Source organism: Fringilla coelebs (assembly GCF_963513975.1).
Source record: "Fringilla coelebs genome assembly, chromosome: 3".
NCBI lineage: Eukaryota > Metazoa > Chordata > Aves > Passeriformes > Fringillidae > Fringilla > Fringilla coelebs.
This window is the reverse complement of record NC_140030.1, coordinates 13,123,144-13,144,920: the sequence shown is the minus strand read 5'-3', so window position 1 is coordinate 13,144,920 and position 21,777 is coordinate 13,123,144. Positions and strand designations below refer to the sequence as shown.

General features: G+C 35.7%; 1 protein-coding gene across 2 annotated transcripts in view; it reads right to left on the bottom strand.

The window, feature by feature from the left end:
• NBAS (NBAS subunit of NRZ tethering complex) overlaps positions 1-21,777 on the bottom strand; it is a 159,498-nt gene that overhangs the window by 94,866 nt on the left and 42,855 nt on the right. For both annotated transcript variants that reach the window (XM_084203427.1, XM_084203428.1), the window contains exons 22-32: positions 20,818-20,901; positions 20,239-20,392; positions 18,734-18,919; positions 17,578-17,751; positions 16,479-16,612; positions 15,683-15,745; positions 14,841-14,963; positions 13,261-13,363; positions 10,824-11,047; positions 8,606-8,718; positions 5,993-6,106 (exon numbers count right to left, since the gene is read on the bottom strand). In XM_084203427.1, coding sequence (XP_084059553.1) covers positions 5,993-6,106; positions 8,606-8,718; positions 10,824-11,047; positions 13,261-13,363; positions 14,841-14,963; positions 15,683-15,745; positions 16,479-16,612; positions 17,578-17,751; positions 18,734-18,919; positions 20,239-20,392; positions 20,818-20,901 — 1,472 coding nt within the window. The remainder of the gene's footprint in view (positions 1-5,992; positions 6,107-8,605; positions 8,719-10,823; positions 11,048-13,260; positions 13,364-14,840; positions 14,964-15,682; positions 15,746-16,478; positions 16,613-17,577; positions 17,752-18,733; positions 18,920-20,238; positions 20,393-20,817; positions 20,902-21,777) is intronic.

The following is a 21,777-nucleotide window of genomic DNA, read 5'->3' as shown; positions in this document are numbered from 1 at the left end:
AACGTTTATATCTGTCACCCTTTAATAGTCATCTACATTTTTTTAAGCTTTTTTCAATTTAGTGCAAACAATTTGCTGGCATTAGTTTGTCCATCTTGTGCTCAAAATACTGTGTATGTCCATGCACTCTATGAGAAGGTGATAAAACATACACAGGAAAAATAACCTATTAATTTAGGAAAGAATTTTTAGAATAAAAACAAGCGGACTGTTTAAGTGCAAGCTTCTTGCTCATGCTTCTTCTCTATTATTAAAAGCAATTTTATGCAGTCAGTGTTGTTACAGTAATTTGAAAAGGGCACTGGTTTATGAAACTGTATTACTACAACTTGTGAAATGCAAATATTTCAGAAGGTTAAAGAGATCCAGTTTCAAAAACCATTTAAAGAGTACATGTTCTTAAACTGCATAGCTGTTATTTTTAGCTCCACTTTGCAGATCCATCACCACGGACAAAGCACATTTCTTTTTAAAGCTTTCTCAAAAGGAAACCTGTAGCAGTTGCACTACAATGACATTCAGGCAAGTCAAGTTACCCTAATTACTGAACTCAATCAAGGCTCCCCTAATCCCTGCACATCACGACTAACTCAGCTGGGAGAACAGGTTAGCTTCCCATCATTTTATCTTCCAGCCTCCTGCTCAATATACTGCCAGCCCTCAATGCTGCAAATTAATTACATTCAAGGCTCTCCTGTTGCAAAATTATACCCTCTGGAACCTGGGAACCTCTCATTCGGGCAAAAGCAATTACAGATGACAAAGAGGTGCTTCTATCCTCACCAGCTAAATGTGAACTGTCATTCCTCTAAGCGAGGCACACGTACTTGCCACTCACCTCCTGATGCCCACTTCACCCTGACAGCTTGACTTCTTACAGAGAGATCTGACTAAGTAGCAGACACAAAGGAAAGTCAAGAGAAACAGTCAAACTATTACCCCTCAGATTTCAGGCAAAATAATCACTGCTATTTATGTCCATTTAAAAATCAGTGGGACTGAAGGAAAGAAAGGAACAACATTTGGACCAAGGAACAGTTTCTTTAACTGTGCTTGAGCAGCTGCATGGTATCAAGTCCCCCATCCCCAAAGTTTCAGCCAAGGACTTCTGGTGCACGACGATAAAACTCTGCATGTTTTACAAAAGCACAAGTGTAAAAATAAAAGGATAACTCACTAACACTTCCATTACCTTGGCACTCACTGTTATTTCAGAGAAAACCACAGGCTCCAGTGTGACTCAGTGAATCCCTGAGTGAAGCCTTTTTCCACACAGCTCTCACTAACCACGCAGTGACTGATAATGCTCACTGCTGCGGTTTAGTTGTCATCTTCTATTCAGACGTAGAAAAACTCACTGTTTCAGCTTTGTAACACATCATTTGATGGTATTTTAATAATAAAGTCTCATAAAAGGAAAAGTTTTGAAGTCTAAATTGTCTTCCTTGCCATTCTGACAGCTATCCATGACTTAAAGCCGAGATAACAATGACAAAATTCTTCAAATGGTGACCTGATTATACTACATAGTAATTCTGTTTCAAGCCTTAATGATAACACCTGACATACAGATTCAAATCAAATTTAGAAACTGCAAAGTGGAAGGGGATAACCTAAATGATTCTGAGGTTATAATAAAAATAACGAGAGAAAAAACATGAAAGCTTGGAAATAACAGAATATTTTTTTCCTTGAGAAATAAAGGATATTCAAATACTTTTTAAAAGCTTGGATCCAATCTGGATTATATAAAGAAAAAAAGCTTACTGAAATACTTTGGGTAAAATGCATGCTATTTGTGAGTGGATAAAATAACATTATCCTGAATGAAATCATGCCATTAAAACTCAGAAGTCAAATGATATCAAGATTGTACTTCAGAAATTCCATGTCACCTAGATTTAGGTGATTTAGGACATCAGAAGCCATCTAAGTTGTTAATTCCAAATGCAGGAAAGTCAATCTTAAGAAAGACAGATTTCAAAAACAAGCTTTAACTAAGGAATCTTAGCAAAGTTTAAAGCTAATAGATATGGATATCCATATAACTTATGGATATTAAAATTAAATAAATTACCATAGACAGTTGTGAGAAAAGGGAATAATGGAGACATTTCTAGAGAATCTGACAAAGGAAATAATGACCAACACTCTTTTTGACACACAGGAAGAGTAGAGAAGATGCTCCTGATTTCTGATACAGAAACATTCTCCTACTTTTTTTTTGCACACATCTACTCAAGTAATTGCTTTAAGTGAATTCGTCACACCCATTCTTAACAAAGTGCACAAATTAAGCGAGGATTGCAAGACAGAGAGCAGCTCCAGATCCCTGAGCATGTGCAGATTTTCTGGCTGTCATGCTGAGCACATTCCTCCTCACTCACTTTACCCATCTGTGAAATTAAGATAACAGTTGTGGGCTTACTTTACAGAGGTAGTGACATGAGGCTTAAGTAGAGTTCACTGTAATTAATCAAATACTTTAAAACAATTAAGAAGCTAGCTGATATATCATTACCTAAGCAAGATTTTAAGTTTGATAAGTATGAATATAAATTCTATTACTCACTTTCAGTGCTGCTCTCAAAGGAAACTGTATTCAGAATCCATAGTTCACAAAGCTCCTTAATAATGACTCTCTGCAATCTACCCTTGCATCCACAAGAAATACATTCTTTTAGAATTTAAATTAAAATATGTACGTTCTTAGGATTTTATAGGCTATCTATTTCATACAAGAAAATACAGCATATGCTTGATGCTCTATATGGACACACACGTGAAAAATTTACATCGACATGGACAGATGCAGCAAGCAGGTCTTCCCAATCAGCAATTATACAGAGCGGAGTGGCAGGGGAAGCAAAGAGGGGAAAATACTGAAACTAATTTCTCCACTGAGCAGACAAAACACAACACAAAGTGGATTTGGAACAGAAGGGACCACAACTTCAAACACGCACAACCGATACCACTAAGTATGTTCCAGAGAACAAAATCAGAACTTCTTACACAGCAAAGGTGGCTCATAGATCAGGGTAATTGTGCAAGCAGTGAAAACCAATTAAGGACAAAAACCAAATCTTTCTCCTGGCAGCATTATATCTAATTCTTCATTAAGTCCATAAAGTTCAATCCTCTTTTTCAAAATCCAGACCCATCTGAAAATATCTCAATAAAACCATTTGCTTTCATCAGAAGCTGTTAGAAATCACGGTACCCTTTCCCAGTAGTTTTACACCTTCAAACAAAGACTATCTATACTAAAACTGCAAGGAAGGTTTACCTTTTCTAATATTAAATTTAAAATATACTAATTTAAAAATCTTAGAATCTGTATGCAGGATCTGCCCTAATGTCTACAAAGTAATTTGTGGAATAATACTGTGTTTGTTATCACAAGACAGGGATACCAAGTCGTAATATAACTCTTAATCATATTAAAAACAGTACTAATAATATTAATTAATATAAATAATTCATTATACCTCAGTAACTTAAATTACAAGTTGACAGATACATAAATACCATTTCTACATGTCTTGTTTCAATTTGTGTTTTTAATCTCTACCATCAAATTATACAGCACTCCTCATTACAGACTATGATTAAGGCTATACCAGCATTACACTTAAAAATTGTTTTAAAAGTTACTAATAACCTAGCTATTCAAATTCTAAGACTCTCTAAATTCAGGGTAAGGTTACCTATTCTATCACTCATCAGAGGTACAGAGAGGACCAAAGAGTAATTTCTACAGCCTTTCTTAAATAATCTCGGAAAATATTCTATTTACATGCATGCTTTGAAACTATGACAGTCATGTTTCTTTTGCATGCTACTGGCTAATCTTGTGGATACTTGTCAGTGGGCTAGAGAGTCAGGCACAAAAAATCTGCAGTAACAGTGGTATGCCGTTTACAGCTTCCAAATCCAGAAAAGCATGCAAACAAGAACATCTTAAAAATACAGAGTTTCTTAAAATTAAATAAATCTGTTTTCAATAGACCATCTTCTACAACAATTAGGTTTAGATAAAATTCACAACTATGGCATTCTCATACCAAATCTGTACCTTACTCATAAATGAATGTTCTCTACAGATAACAACTTTCCATTATAAGCAATATACTTCGGTGACAGTGAAACGCTTTTTAATCACAAAATCTTAAAACTACATATGTAAAACAAAATTTAAAAAACACCTCATCACATCCCCCACCACAAAAGGTCACTACTGAAAATGCTGTCTTGCTGTATTTTCCTTTCAGATAAATAAATGTTATTCTATAAGCAAAAGATTACTTTGAAAGTGACCAAGTTACTTGTATATTTAGCATAAGGGAAAAACGTGTAAATAGTGTATTCCTTACCAAGACTCACTCTTGAAATATAACTTTGCCACGAAAATTTCCTACTTACCATAGGAGCAACCACCAGCATTACTCCCAAGGTTAACCACTGAAGTCAGAGAGCCCAACACTCACAAGATAAATATGTCACCACTAGAGTAAGTAGTTTTTAAATAATTCACCTTTTGAAAAATTAACCATTAAGGTACATATCAGGGGCATTGTAAATCCTACAGCTAAGGCACTAAGGTAATACTAGTGGACAAAGCTTTATAGAATCTCTCTGGATATTAGTTTTCCTTCTTTCACACAAAGAGAATAATTTAGACTTAAAAAGAAGGTAAAACAAAAACCAGCAGCATTAGCACAAAGAACCCAGAAGATTAAGAAAAATTCACAGATTTTAACTTGTGTGGGACAAAGCAGAGAGGAGAAGGAAAGAGCAGTACAGTAATCTTGTCATATGAAACAATAAGGGAGAGTTTGGGGTTTTTTTCCCCAAAAGCGTTACAAGCAAAGAAAAAGAAGTTACAACTGTCACTCAAAATTTTTTATGGATTACATATTAAATATGTAGATTGGATCCAGCTACTCATCATGGTACCATCCCATCCCCTCTTCCACCTTTCACGTAGCAGCACTGTGCTGACCAGAGTGAGGATGTTTTCTGTGACTCCCCTCCTTAGGACCAAGGTATCTTGGAAGGTCAACAGCCAAATTTCCTCTGTTCTCAACCTCACACAACTGTCTCTTCCTTCCTATTTAAAATACTATGCAAAAAATTGCCAGTACTAAGCCTCACAAAACCATGAGAAAAAAAAATCTTAAATTATTTAACAAATAGAGAGGGAGAAAAGAATTAGCCCGGCATATTTTAGTGACAAAGCTGGAATGCATTGCTTTTATATGCCATGCTGCATAAAATATAAAACATTTTATATTTCTATATTCTATTTCTACATCATAAAAATACAGCAGTATGGTGTTTACAGCTGCACTGATTACGTATTTTTTAAAAATCAAAAAAAATCAAAAGGCAGATACTTTAGGTAGGCCATAAAAAAACACATTAAAAAATCCCCTTAATATCCTCAGGATTCAATCTTTGAAGATGTTCATCTCCTCAAATGAATACTCAACTTAATGCATTATTTTTAGTGCCCAAAGGAGATACATGCAGCATAGACTGCAGTCTAACAGCTAAAATTCATGCTTTACAGATTATTTTTCTCCCTGCATTTTAAATGCAACTATTATTAAATCAGGCTACCTTATTTACCAGAGGTAATAGCAGTCACAGTAATTTCAGTAAATTCCCTACCAATTAAGTGTAAAACAAGATATTCTCAGGCACAACTCCTCTGATCTGAAATCAGCTTTTACTCCAACTCTAGATTGGAAAAGGCATATTTTTATTTCAGATACTAGCAGAATGTAGCAGCTGACCATTTCAGCTGTTTTACAGATGAAATATTCCACTCATGTGAAATGCTTCATTCCTCCCCAATGACTGCTCTTCCAGGTGACTTTTTAGTGGTATCTTTGAATGCATATTCCAACAATAAACTCAAATGTCCTAAAGCATTAACATGAATGCTCACTGCACTGCAGTTCAGTGTCTTATTAGCACAGCTTACCTGCAACCCTCAGCAGGTTTGCCAGTCCCAGGAGCTTAGCAGATTGTTTATAGTTTGTTGACATCTGAGCCAGACAGTCCTTGATGAGACTGAGTCGATCGGAGCACAAACGCACTGTTGAAAGGAGAAGTGGTTTAGAGACTGCACAAATGAACTTGACTGCTGTGTTCCTGCTCAAACAGCACAGGACAGAAGGACTGCTGGGGAATATAAGAATGCAAACACAATCTGAAAAACAGCTCAAAGCTGCTTGCATGCAGATCCTCAATTATACCTGTAAACAGAAAGTTAAAATAACACCACAGGATATCCAGCTCCAATCATTAGCAAGTCAGGTTGTGAAGGGAGCAAAAAGAGGAAAACTGACCTGAATGAAAACTCTTTTTTGTTTTGTGTTTTCACATTTACTCTTTCAAAATGTGTACAATTAACTGATATACCTTTATACAATTTCTTTTAATTATAATTTTTGCAACATCCCGTAAGACTGCAATCACAGGCACTAACTTTTGTTTAGAATGTTGCAACTAAGATTTCATTTATTTAGTATGGACAAGATACATCACACACACTGAAAGAACTATCATTAGCAAATGCTTCAGTTCTTTTCAATTTACTTAAAAATTTCCTGAGAAAGTGGAAGGACAGTCAGCAAATCACCAGGTTCTTTCAACCATATCCTGAGCAGCTTATAATTAGTACTATGTTTCAAAAGAAAATTTACCAAGAATTAAACAACTATTTTAGCTGCATCATTTAATATCATGAACTGATTCAAGTGCTCTATTTAGCTCGTTAGTGGGTGGCTAACTTCAGGCTGCTGCTCTAGAAGGTAATGCTTTCATACTATGCAAGTTCTCAGAGCACAGAGGAACAGCATGCAGATATCCCACTTAACACTCAGTAAGAGTGAATGGCTGCATGGGGATAAACGCTGCATTAGCATATTGGGCTTAAAACAGGATATTAGGCCTCTAAATAAGAACAAAGACATATTAGTATAATGCAAACTATTAATTCTGGAAATTAGACTAAAATGAATAAGGATGGAAGAGCAGGAAAAGGTCATATTTTTAGCTTCATTTTTAATATTCTATCACAGGCATATAGTATTCAACTAGAAAATGTTTTCAGTCACTGATTATTTAAGCAGCAATTTTTTAATAAGTAATATAAGTAAAAGTAATCTGATATAATACTGTGGGTCAAACACTTAAAGATGGATTTGTCTTCACATTTTATTTTAAAAAGGAATCTTCAAACCAGATTTTATTACAATATAGCATAATGGTAGTTCATAAACTTAAACTGTTAACTTTGCTAAAATAGAAGTGGGGGAAGACCCACAGAAAACTAAACACAGAACTACAAATAAAAGTCTATTGCTGCAAGAACAGTTGATCCTTAGTGCTACTTTAATGACATTCTATCAAAGTAACAGATCATTTAAAGGTTTTCATTAAAACTTGAAAATGTCATTTTAATCTTATTAGATTAATTTGATCTACATAAAAGATACTGAAGCAAGGATGTCAGGATCATTAATGAAATTACATGCATGATTTCACATATTCTAATTAATCTAGATCAGTTGTATTACATATTCTGTTAATGCAGCATTATGTCACTACTTTTTAAAAATGTTATCTCCATGTTCACATCAAAAAAAGTTGAAGAAAATACATGCACTTTTTTACAGGCTGAACAAACGGACTGAAAAATAATTTTACACTAGAAATCCACAGGCCAATACTGCAAGGTCTAAAAATTAGACAGTCTCAGGCCAGAAATTTTAACATTTCTGATTATAACATTTGGAGCATCGATTCACTTGAATAAATACTTGGAAAAAAGGAGAACAAAAAGAGAACACCAAAGTAATGGAACAGCTTCTGAGAACATGTACTTCATTTTCCATTAAATGGAAAGCACCAGAAATGCTTTCCATAAATCCCAGTATTTCTCTGCACAATGCCTGAAGCAAAACATTATCATCAGCACATCTCATGGTTTAGTGCTCATCTCTGCCAGTTCCATGAGGGGGGTTCATGTGATTTCATTGTACATAATCATAACTTCTTTCCAACCTTTGTCCAACAACTTTCTGTTCCACTGGAGTTGGAGCTACAGAAGATTTAGTTTTAAGCACATCATCAGAAGAAATACCTTGTAAAAAGTTCACTTCCACTGTCATTTGTTTTTATATACTTCAGAATGAAACAGCCTAGTGGAGACATGAAAACTGCCTGACATGAAGTACCCCTCTCCTACCTGTTATTTTAAAGCACACAGCCAAGTGAAGATTATTTGGCAAATAAAAGATGAGCTCAATTTCTGTTCAAGTCATCAGGAGTTTCATATACTCGATATTCTATTTTAAAGTTGTGCTAAAAATCAAAAAACAAAGACACCATATGCAAATATCCTTCTTACCTCACAAGCTAAAAAATTCTATTAAAAATACCGTTTTTTCTATGTGCCTGTAAACTGCTTAGAGGCAGTATATGGACTCTTTATTTTAATCATAGCACACTTATGTAATAGTAACTATTTCTCATGCATATTTATGCCTGTGATTCAAGTAATCATATCAAGAATAACATTATGCATTACCTTGCAGCGGTAATATTTTCACACCAAACTCTTCCAGGTAACCCAGAGCACGAATGAGGTCCAGCTCCTCCTGAACAGCACTTGGGCTGTCTTCAATAAGTTGTAGACAGCACCTAAATAAGAACAAAACACATTTTTCTGAAGTCTGATGAAAACATTTAAAATTAAACTTGAGGGAGAAGTTAACTGGTGAGTAAAACAAAACAAAACAACCACCAGCAGTAATTAACTGTACTTATGAAATGTCAGAATACTCACTCCTTTTGTAATGCACAGGAGAAGTGTTTGACACAGTCTCTCTCTTATAGTTGGCTAAATATTTTAACAAATTTCTATTCTGGCCTTGCCTTCAACTGGTTGTTATAAGCACATCACCTAAACCCTCCTGAATTTAGATCTGCAATGAATTTATACATGATGTTGACTTAAATACATGACTATTTTGGGAAATATTTCTACTACCACTATCATGTTTTGGTACTGCCATATAGTAGAAGATAAAAGCAAAACACTGTGAAGGGCACATGGCTGGGTCATGTCCAGCCTCTCATCCACAGCATCCCCAAGTCCTTCTTGGTAACACTGCTCTGGATCTGCTCATCCCCCAGCCTGGACTGGTAGAGGGGGTTGCCCAGATCCAGCTGCAGCACCAACACTTGGTCTTGCTGAACTTCATGAGCGTTATCAGCTTCATGTCTTGAGCTCATCCAGATGGCAACTCATCTCATTTTAAATGGCTAAAATCACCATACACATTCAATTAGGAAAGCATTTGATTTGTCCAGTCTATCATATTTTTTCTCCACTCGTTAATTAAGAATGTACATTTTAAATCAAAACCAAAACTTTATGAACATCCCATCTGAACCCATCAGATATTTCAGGCATACTAACAAGTATTTCAGGGTGAAGATTAAAATAGGAGGGAAATAGAGAAGCTACAGAGAAGCTGGAATTTTCTGCCTGGGGAGGTGGTAGAGTCACTATCCCTGGATGGGTTAAAAAAAAAATTGGATCTGGCACTCAGTGCCATGGTTTAGCTGAGGTATGAGGGCATGGACTCAATGATCTTAAAGGTCTCTTCCACCCCAGTGATTCTGTAAATATATTCCACCTAAACCAACTCATTCATGAGGGCTACTAGGAGACCTACACACAATAATCACTCAAAGAAACTCAAGTTAAGTTACCATGAAACAACTGATTGAAGGTGAATCAGAGAAGAACCAAAACATTGTTCCAGATTACAATGCAAGATGTATTCTATTGCCATCTGTATGGCAGTTGTCTGATGTCAAGTGGGCAATTCTTATCTCTCTTCCTGAGTGATCATATTCAAGGTCTTTCAGCAGGGGACATCTGCTGATAAGAGGCTATTGAATGTCACCACACAACTGATAAGAACTAGAACATCCCATTGTGAGATGCTCTGCCCAGAGGGAGGAGCCAAGCATTCCTACACAGATATAATCTGGAGATTCTGACACGCCAGCACAGCTCTTCTCCACTGGACTTCCCAGAGGAACAGCAGCTGCTGCTACTTCCACGGATCTGCGGAGGAAGAATTCACCCCTTTCCTACAGGACTCCCCTGCTCCAACAGAACCACGCCTGACACTCCAGGAGGACTGCAGCCCCTTTTCCAACTGGACTGCTACCAACACCCTGACCCACAGGGTGTCAGGTTGTGTTCAGACTCTGTCAGTGTTGTTCTAGTGTATTGCATTGTTTTATTTTATCTTTTTTTTTCCCTTCCCTATTAAAGAACTGTTATTTCCTGCTCCCATAGTTATTGCCTGAGAGCCCCTTAATTTAAAATTCAGAGCAATTCGGAGGGTGGGGAGGGTTTGCATTCTCCACTTCAGGGGAGGCTCCTGTCTCCTTTAGCAGGAACCTGTCTTTCCAAACCAAGACAAACATGTTACTAAACAGAATAAGCACAGGGCCACACATTCATAGCAAGTATTTGAGCTATGAACCATGTATTTTGAAATATCACCATAAAACCCTAAGAGAGAAAAGCTGGTCAGAGAATGCTTAGGTATTAAAAGGGTCTTTAAACTCCTTGCATTAAAAGCAACACTACTCTATTTCCAGAGCTTGTTTATGAAAAAGATTCTCAACAGAAGACTGGGGGGTGGTGATAGTAGCAAATAAACCCTAATGCTATGACAACATTACATCAGTTGTGTTTATGCATATGATAGTTGTAAATGTACCTGGCCAATTCCATACAGCTATCAGTCAAACTGGTTGAAGAATTGAAATATTCTCTACCAGCAGCCAAAACCAGTTCAATGCTTCTGGCATAGCTGACGCGGTACTGCGGCTTTCCTTTCGATGAACTTGGTACATCCACTGACCAAACACTGCAGTGCATCATTTGCCCAGCCAGGTGGATATTGTCTATACTGCTTGAGCATAAGAGACTTTCAGTGAATATCTAAAAGAAAGAACAGTAATTTAATAACCTGCAGGAGCAGAAGCTTCAAATAAGCTTTTCTGTATTGTATGGCTTTAACCCCTTTGAATGCAAGGATATCTGAAGTCAAAAGAATATATTCAGTCCAAGCAGAAAATCTAACTTCTATCAAGGGAAGTATTTCTACAATGCACTTAAGTAAAGCTAAGATTAACTAGTAGCTAGTTTCTTTTTACTGGAAGTTTAAAAAAGAAGCATAAAAACTGTCTTTTTACAGTATGACTTAAGACACCAAAATATACCTACATTCTGAGGTATTAATACAATGTAAGAATCTGAAAGGGCAGTTCATTATTAAGACCTTAAAACCAACAATGTAAGAGAAGAAATTTTGCATTCCTAAAGTAACTATAATTATTTAGAACTGAGTATATAAGATGTTCTTTAAATTTCAATCAAGACTATCTTCAAAGAATGCAAACTCATATAATGCTGCATCTGCTACAAAGCACCTGATTCATTTCAAGGTAGAAATTTTGCCCAATTTAAGACACTCAACCTCAATTCCTTAAAAAATAATTTATTTTTTTCTTGAGCATAGTCATTACTGTGCTAATGAAAAGGAACATAAAAAATGTAATCAAGGTTTAAAAGTTTGTAACAAATTCAAGAGGATAAATGAATCATAGAAGAGCCAAGGTTGGAAGGGATCTCAAAAGATCATCTGGTCCAACGTTTCATGAGAAAGAGGGCATGAATGAGACTATTTAACACTCTATCCAATCATACTTTATTTCAAGATACTTATTTTCTAAGAACCTCTCCAAACCATCCCATGCTCTGCAAAGGAAAACAGTTCAGTGCTTCTTAAAGAACATCACACAAGTGGATTATCTTCCATTTCACAGCAAATCAATCCTCAAGGAACAGCAAGAGATGCAAAATATCCCTGACCCTTCCTCCTCAAAGATCACACACAGAACATTTACCTCCCTTAAAATTTATGAAGTCAAGAGGACAGAATTCACTATGCATGGGAAAAAAGAGAGTAAGCATTATGCTAAAAGAATACCCAAACCTCACATGGGATTGCAAATCCTTATTGTCTCATCAATTCATCAATTTTGAAGTCATCAAAGTATAATTGCATATGACAGCACTACATTTCAAAGCATTTTCAGCACTCCTACATAATTTTTTTCCAAATCCTTTCATTGTTTCTTTTTTAATCATATGTTTCAGAGTTTAAAAAAAATGCTAATAGGAAACTTACATTGAGATCTGAATAAAGCAAATGCCTTATTTGCAGAATGCTCTAATATTACATTTTTTTAACATGCACTTAAAAGAATTTCAAGTAAACTAAGTTGCAGCCTACCACAAAATCATGACTATTAAACATGTTACAGTTTTTCTAGCTGTACAACTACAGGAAAAGAGTGATTTTTCTCATACTGAAGTTGAATAGCATTGTCTTTTTCCTTCTTTTTTTTTGTCCTAATTTGCTTTTAAAACTTCTCCTAAGAGCTAATCAGAGGGGTAGACATAAGCAATTAATTCTGTAAACTGCAATAAAACCTGCTTCTGTATAGATATTAACACTAATTATAGGTGACATACTAATTCATCTGAAATAAATTGCAGTACTCTGAAGTGAAAATGTAAATAAACAATATATGTCACAGCAAATTCTACATCTGTCTACCAGCTGTCTTTTGCAAATACTAATGACATGGGTTTGGACTTTATGCACATGCAAGGATTTTTACCTTCATTCAAATTACATTTCTCATCTCACATAATTTTACTTCAATTGCAAGCAGCAGAAAGTCCATAATCCTATAATGATCTTGGATAATATCATCAAACCAGAACTCCATGTTTAAGAAATGCTTGAGTAAAGATAACATTTTATTTTCATTAGTCTGGAGTGTTTATTGCTAAATACATTTGTACACAGAATTACAGGCTATGTAAGAAAATCTCACAAAGTTGACTCAATTTCTCAAAAGTTGAATTTAATAAAAAGATATACACTGTATTTATTAGAGGAACTTTAGATAAAATGAATAAACATCAGAAAATTTTTACTTAAATAAAATACTGGGGGAAAAAAGGCAGTAGACAACCAAGTAACAACACAGAAAAATGTATTTACACCTGTGAACAACAATATGAAATAAGAATGTGTAGCTTACTTGGGACATAAGTCAGTAAAAAGACATAAAACTCACCTCATAGCAAGTATCTGAATGTAAGCACCTATACACTTTCTGCTGCATGTCCAACATATCCTGGAGCAATTCCTTCCACTGCGTCTCACTAACAGACGGTTGCCTACAAACATTTTTAAAATTAAATACTCACTTCTCCAACAATTTTAAAGAAAAGCAGTACATTTCCATCAATAAAATTAAGTTTTCTCAAACTTTATTTCAATATTTAATTAGAGTTTTAACCAGAAGTGGTTCAAAGACAGAAGGCTTTCAATATTAATGAAGATGAAAACAATATCTGTGGGATAAAATGGTCTGAAAACAATGCAGTACCCAAGGTTCTTTTTTTGTTTTCTGTGGGATAAGACAGGGCTTTAAGCAATCTTTCTCAGGATCCCCCAAGTAGGTTTTGATAATGTTCCACAATACATCAGGAAGTTGGAAGTGCTATCTTCCTGCTGATCTGGGAATTGCAGGGCAAAACCAAGTCTTAAACAGCAACTGAGGATCATTAAACTGCTGTTCATTGTAAGCAATCTCAAAGGACTAATCAATGGCATGCAATCACAGGAGAACAAAGCTGCAACTTGTTTTTGTTTCTTAAAATTGAGTGGTATTCAGATTCTTGACCCTCTGGATCTACGGATCTCTGCTTATCCACGAAGCTTCAACTTCTTGTGCTCTACCAAAACTTATACCAGTAAAAACATTAGGAATGCTTTTTGACATTATCTTGAGCCTTTCAGATTAAAAAAAGACCTTTTTAAATTGCACGAGCTAGTTCCAGTGAATAGTGATTTTCTCATGCGGCATTAGCTTTTACTTTGGCAAAACAAAAGGTCTCCAACAGGGGTGGAAAAATCAACATTTTTCCAACAGAGGCATTGTCTTGATCCTTCTAAAGAGAGGTTTCTAAAAGTCTTAAAAAGCTTTCAGTCTACTAAAAATATAAATACCACTCTACCACCATGGATAAACTGTTGTGCATATTTGATTTAAATAAGAAAGACAAATCACCCACAGTTATGTCTGGTTTTCCCAAAATTCAAAGTTTTTATCTGCTTATACCAAGAGCCATTTAATAATTCATATACATTTGAAAGATAAGTTAAATGAAAGATGAGTTAAACTACAAAAATTGAAAAATTATACTGGGAATATATTCTACTTGTTGAATCAATACCTAAAATCAATAAATTACCCTATTACAAGGGTTCTAAGAAAACATGCCAAAAAAAACAAATAATTATTTTACAAATCCTACACTCTCAATAAAATTCAATAGGTCTTAAAGGATCTTCTTTACAATATGAACTTTCACAGTTTATCATCCTGCAGTATTTTGCAGCCAGTATGCATTTTAAGCTTGTTTACTTGCACATGAAGATACTATAAAAGCAGGTTTGAAGGCAGGCAGAGATTTTTGACTGTGGAGAATGCAGCCAAAACACTAATCACAATAATCATCAGTTCAACAGAAGTGTTTATGTATACTGCCTGCAGGGTGAACACACAGCTCCCTGCTGCCAGGAAGCAGGCAGGCTCTGTTGCCTCAGTGCCCTTCCCCTGTGCTCCCCCACTCCCCTTGGAATACTAACTTGCGACCTGTGTGCCTGGTCAGCCTGACCATCAGCTTGCGAGCCTCCTCCGCGCTGCCCTTGGTGTCCTTGACAAAGGAAACTGGCTTCTGCAGGCCGTGCTTCTCCAGCAGCTCCGCCACACTGCAAACAGAGCCAGCCTTTCGGAGCCCTGCACAGCTGAGCAGCTACTGCTGCAGCAGCAGAACTCTGAAAGCTCTCTCAAAATATGCACTGCAAATGCAAACAGTCCCAAAAAATCTCTTACAGTATCGATTAGCCAGAGTAACTTTACCTACATTTTTTAAAATGTATTAGTAATACTGTAGGGTAAACAAATACCACCAGTACTTGATGACACACCTTCACAGTTTTAGTCTTTAATCACTCAAAGCATTATAGACTATCAAGTTCAAAACAAATTCCTCAGGTTAATCCTCTTCCTCCCCACCAAAATTAAAACAAGCAAAACAAAAAATCCCCAACCAAACAAATTTTAAAAAATCCCCAACAAAGCTCCCCACAAAAAAACCCCACCTAAATAAAACAAACCTAAAACCTCAACCAAACAAATAAAATAATCCCCAACAAAGCCCCCCACAAAAAAACCCCAAGAAAATGGAAAAAACAAAACACAACCCCCCAAACTCTTATTCCAACTAAAGTATCTCTAGAGATTTCTAATATTCAAACAGACACAACCATTCAAAATGTCTATGTTCTGAATATAAAAAACATACAGATAATCTTGTTGCATTAAAAAAGAATATAAGTTTTTTTTTTGTTTGTTTCTTATCATAAAGAGTTCCTGGCTATGTGTATTTCTGTAAGAATACAGTATTTATTTTAGCAAAATTAAATACCTAAGAATTTGTTCCAGTTCATCTACTTCATCATGAAGACTTTTAGTTTTATCTGTTTCAGGCCTGCAATGATATCACACAATTAAATATATACATACACACACACTCCTTATAATTTCCTCTTGTAATTCGTATTACATAGATATGAAGATAAGCAGTCTACCACACTCCTTGATTAAAATCAAATCTACATTTACTTGTAAATATTGAAACTGTTGGGCTTCCTGCTGTAAAGACAATTAAAATTTAGAGGGTCCCTCAGTCTTCCAAGAGCAAAGGTCTTCATTCTTTCTTAGACTTTTCTCAAACTCTCTCCTTCCTTCATGAAAAAGATACTGGCAGAATAGTATCACAGATCACAGGATATCTCCTCTTTAAGCTTTCACTTTCTTGAGCATTACTTGTCCCTCAATAGGCTTTTCTATCTCCCCTCTCTCACAGGGACGTATTGCTGCTTTTAAGTTAAGTGCAAGATGCCACTATTGTAACAAAACCAGTCAGACAGCACTAACATTTAGTCTCAATTCATCAGATTGTAAAAGTCTAAGAAACAATACAGAAGACTTGGTCTAGGCTGCTACTTTAACCCTTGTTTTGCTGAATTAACTGGTAGAGTATGCACACAGCAGAAGTATATAGATACACACATTACAGTCATAGCAGCTCAAAGGTGAACAGAATATTCCAGTAACTCTGTCCACCCTTTCGTAACTTAACAACCCTTTTTAAAGCATCAATCAACAGCTATATTTAATATTTCTAAAATATTTACAAATAACTAGCTGAAAATGTTTACCCATATCCTCTTTGTGGAAGGCATTCCAAAATATCATAACAGAGAGAGAGCTGGTCATCTCGCTCACAGCTGTAAATACACTCCAACGCCGTAATCATAAGCTGGTCCTGATCAGGAATAATTTTGGGCTGACACTAACAAGAAAAGAATGTAAACTGGTTTTTATTTCTCGCTTCTAATTCAACAGTTCCTTTTCTTTTCAATATAAAAATATGTGTACTCCAAGTAAATAAATTGTCTTAGGTGCAATCAGAAGGACTCTTGCTAACAACCTGGTAAAGTCACAATCAGAAACTTGTCTAGTTTTCTGCAGTGCAGACACTTGAAAGAACAGTGGTATGCCATTATACCCTTTCTCAATTTGTGAAGTGGAAAGGGTGCACGACAGAGGAAACATTTGTTTGCAAATCTGCTGCAAACATTTGTCAGATTTACTTAATATATACAACAGTACATGAAGAGCTAAATAAAAGAGCTGTGGTTGTGCTTTGCTGGTTGATTTCTGTCCATACACTCAGACATTCAATAGTATGCAAATATGTGCATGTGTGCCCTGGAATAATTATTAAAGCCAAAGGAGCAGCATGAAATAGTCACACAGAAGGCAACTTCAACCTTTATTCATTCAACTCTCACCTCAATTCTAATGGCCTCCACTTTATTCTTTACATTTGCTGTGGAAGGCAGGAGAGGGGGATGTAACTTGAAATCTACACCTAATAAAATTCCTCAAGAAAAAAAGTGAGATCAATAAATTCTTTCATATCCAATTTTATAAAGGAAATATGCCAGGAATTTACTTTAAACAGGTCACCAGGAAATTACTTAGAAGAATCAATTCAATAATTTTATTCTACTAGGCTAGAATCATTATTACATTAGTTTGACAGTCTCATCAAAGACAGTTTAGCTGCATTATAATTTATGGTAAAAAACTTTTTAATTAATGTTTTCTAAAACATAACAAATCTTGGGTCCAAGAAAAGGAGAAAGTTTAGAAGAATGATCTGACTTAGATGAACTAACTATTTCTGAATTCATCTCTTCAGGACAAGAATTCCCAAAGAAACCAGTAGAACCAACAGAGCTCTTTACTTACATCAGGTTTTGAATTCTGAAATATCTTCAGAGGTAGAGTCAAGTCTTCTTTCGCCAGTGTTACTAAGTATTCTTTAAAAAGGGCATTTGCAAGACCAGGGGACTGGTTTTCACAGCGGTGGAGAAAAGGGATCATCCACTGATAAACATTCTTCACGTATTTTTCATCTGAGGACTGGAAAGCACAAAGTTACAGAGAAGAAACATAAGAAAAGGTCCAAAACAAGCAATAAAAGCAAAAAACAAATGGAACCTTTTTTGATCAATATAAGTGAAACAGTTATCTTCACCTATCACAAAGAGATCACTACATCATGAAGCACTGAAGCAATCTTTCTACTGCCCAATGGCTTGGGGAAACTGAGCAGAACAGGAGGAAAGCCCACTACGTGAGGAAAGCCTGCCTTCCTCCTGCAGCCTCAGAATGAGTAAAAGACCATGCAAGCACGTCAGAGCAGCAGTGCTTTCTGTAATTCAGCAAGAATGCAAGACAGAAAAACAAGTGATGATTGGCTACAGAAATCCAAAAAAAAACAAACAAAAAAAGACCAACCCAATCTCCCCCCACCAAAAAACCCCAAACAGTTATATTCAATTTCTGAGTACTTTCCCATTTTCCTCTGGTGCTTATGTGCTTTCCATCTCTAGCTATTTTTCAACCCTTCCAAGAAGCCTTTTTCTATTCTGAAATTCCATGCTCAAGATCAATACAGAGACAAAACCACACATCTGGTGCAGAGGCAAATATCAAAATTGCTAGGCAATATTTAAAGATGCCAAAAAACATCCAAGGAACACATTCAGTGTTGTTGTGTCCGCAGCATCATCAAGAGCTACATTGAAGATCCATAAAAAAAGGCCAATGGAAAGGCAATTCACAGCTTTCAAAGTAAGATTTATTAACATTGAGTCCTCAGCCAGGGATAAAGTGGGTCTTTGAGAAAACTGAGCAAATTCAGCTTTTGTTAGAAAGAAGAAATAAATCCTACCACCACCAAAAAAAAAAAGCTATAGTGAAAATGTAGAATTTTAAAATTTTTACTGAATTACAGATGGAGGTTCACCAGAAAAATGAGCATCTTTATATACACAGGATCCAGGGTAATCCGAGTTACTGGATTTCAAGGTATACGTATTGATTTATTCAAAATACTCACATTCTTCATCAACAGTCTCAGCTTCTCAATGTCCTTCATCTCTAAAAGTTCCTTCAAAGTCAAAGTTCGATCACCATCAGTCTCATAAACCACTGTCTCAAGAGTGATCAGATTGTCACAAAGCACCTGCAGACCAGGAATGTTCCTCTCCATGCCAAGACGAACAAGAGACAGGGCACAGTCAACCTGAAAAACAATTTAAAAAACACCGCTGTACAACTGTTTGCCAACTTCAACCTGAGTCCTGTTCGTGCATCTATTTTATTCACCTGTTGCTTAATAAGCAATTTGAAGTTCCTAGAAGTTTTTGTGGACTGAATATTCCTAAATGGATTGCCCTTCTCAGCTTTATGAAGGCCACACAAAATGCTTAATCTTAGGAGAGGATATCATTATATGCTTTTACCCAAGATGCATCGTACAGAGGCATGTAAATCAGAACATTAGTCCTTCTGGAGATCACACACAGCTCATCTCAGTATATGGAATATGAAAGATTGCTTTAAACTAAGACAATCAGGTAACTGACATGCACTATGACGTTTCTAGCTGACCATGATTTAGTAATTTTTATTGTTGCATTTATGTCACAAAAACCAACGACAGTCTTTCTCCAGTGACTGAAACTACCTTTATATGAAAGGTTCTGTTTTGATTTCAAGAACACAATACTGGCTGTAAATATTCAGGCAAGGCAGACATTAGTCTTGAAGAGCAGAATGCAACTTAATTTATATGTTATATAATTAAATTGATCCTTGGAAGTTGCTTTTATTTCCATACCTATTGATTGGTTGTTAAGATCACAAGCAACTACGATTAAAAAGAGCCCTGGTGGAGTGCAGACTTGTGGAACAGAAGAACTCAACAATCAGAACTATCCTATAGTGATACTTCCAGTCACCCTCCTTTTCATGCAGCTAAATTGGCTTGAGAAGCTATAAAATACGAGTGATGAGCTCTCTTCTTATGTGCAATAGAGCTCCAAACACTTTTAACATATGCAGAAAATCAAGCAGAAATAAGCTGCATAGTAGTCCCACAGACACACAACAAAATTGCCAGGAAGAAATCATGACAGAACCATTTCCTCACATGACAGTGCCACATGTGACAGGCAAGTATACATAGCACAGCAGCATGTGACAGGTCACAGAACACATTCCCAACATGCTGTGCACAACCTTCCCTCCCTTAGTTACAAATATAAAATGCAATGGTAAACACTTTGCATGGATTACAAAGAGCTACTGTCTACTATGGGAAACCGGAATCTAGTGGCTTCATTATTTATTTCTATGGATTAATTATTTGGCTGAATAAACTTTAGAGCAAGCCTAAGTACATTGCAGAAGAAAAAACAAGTTCTTCAAAAGCCATAATGAAGTTGAGACAGAGCGTACATTACTGAGGGAAAAGTGTCCTATTAATATGCATTAAGACTATTAAGGATTCTGTTGAAGAAGGCTGTTCAGCCACCATCATTTCCTCACTGCTGTTCTCACCTGCATTGCATATTCTTCAATTTCCTGTGCTCTGCTCAAATACCAATCTGTGACGAGATCTACAGAAAGGTCAGTAGTCCTGTACTTCAGTAACTCAGGTTGTTTTTCATACAGAAACTGGCCTTCATCTTGCAAAGTTGGTTCGATAACCATCCTTTAAAAAAAAAAAGTATATGTTTAAGGATATATTTATTTATTTATTTATTTTAACATCAGTCTTTTTCCTAAAACTTCTGAAAGAAAATTATACGATCAACATACCACAGTGAGTGTTAGTTTTTGCCAGCAAACGAACTACTAAAAGATTCTGAACAGGAGATAGATCATGAAAGAAAGAATTCTCTCTACTGAACTAGTAAGAGATTTCAAACATGTGACAGATCATGAAAGAGAACGCTCTCTACTGAAGATCTGGGTTAGCACAACCTCTGCTTTCCATTTGGCTCAGTCAGTATCCCTAAGAAAGCTGAAACACAAGTTAGTGTACAAAAAGAGTAAGTGGGTCTTTCTGGGTCAATTCCCACGTTTAAAGAATTAGTAAATAAATTCTTTATATTTTTTGCTTTTATATGTACTTACCTGCATTCTTGTTTTTCACACCAGTCTTCTTCACGATGTTTCTGCTCATTCCAAGGAAGAATTTTCAATGTCCCCTTCTTGTAGCTGGTATGACAAAAAAGAGAAGCGTTACATAATTTTATGTCTTTTTAATTTGCTATGGCACTCAATTAATGGAATACAAAGCATACAAAAATATTTAAGTGAATTCATAATGGGCATGTCAGTCAATTACAATATCAATTATTTAAGATTCATTACTTCTTAGTGCAGCTTTACAAGTGTGGTTTTCCCTGCATATTATCCATACAAACCCATATTCTACCTATACCATAAAGTGCAAATAAAAAAGATTAATAAATTTTCTTACCAACCACGCTTTAAACAAAGGAAAAAACTCATTATATACTTTCAGAGTTTTTACCATTTCACACTAAGTATTCTGACTTCATATGCTGTCACAAAAGACTGAAATTAGTAAAAACCTATGATAGTCACAACTTGAAAAGAAAAATAAAATCATTCAGATTTTAGCACAAATCTTCATACTGAAACAACATATGCCCTGCTGTGCTGGTCTGAAGTTCAATCTGAGTTTCTGACTACAATGTTCTACAATTAAACACCTTCTAAATACTGAGGCTGAAGAGAAAAAAAAACCTGTTTAAGATGTAGATTAAGAACATAATGCATTATAACTAGAATGATTAGTGATGGCTTGGTGTAGAAGGCTAGCTGTTTATGCAGTATAAAACACTAGAAAACCATGTCAAGCTATGCAGAACACAAACCAATGAGGAAGATAAGAACTTTATAGGTTCTGGCATTTGTAGAAATAGGAAACAAACCACTACAAAGCAGAGACATTAGAGGTGCAGTATACCGAAACAATAAGCTATTTTGAATTTAATTCATTTTCTCCTGACCCTGAAAATAAACAGCAACAGCTATACTACAGAGACAATCTCGATTTATAGACTA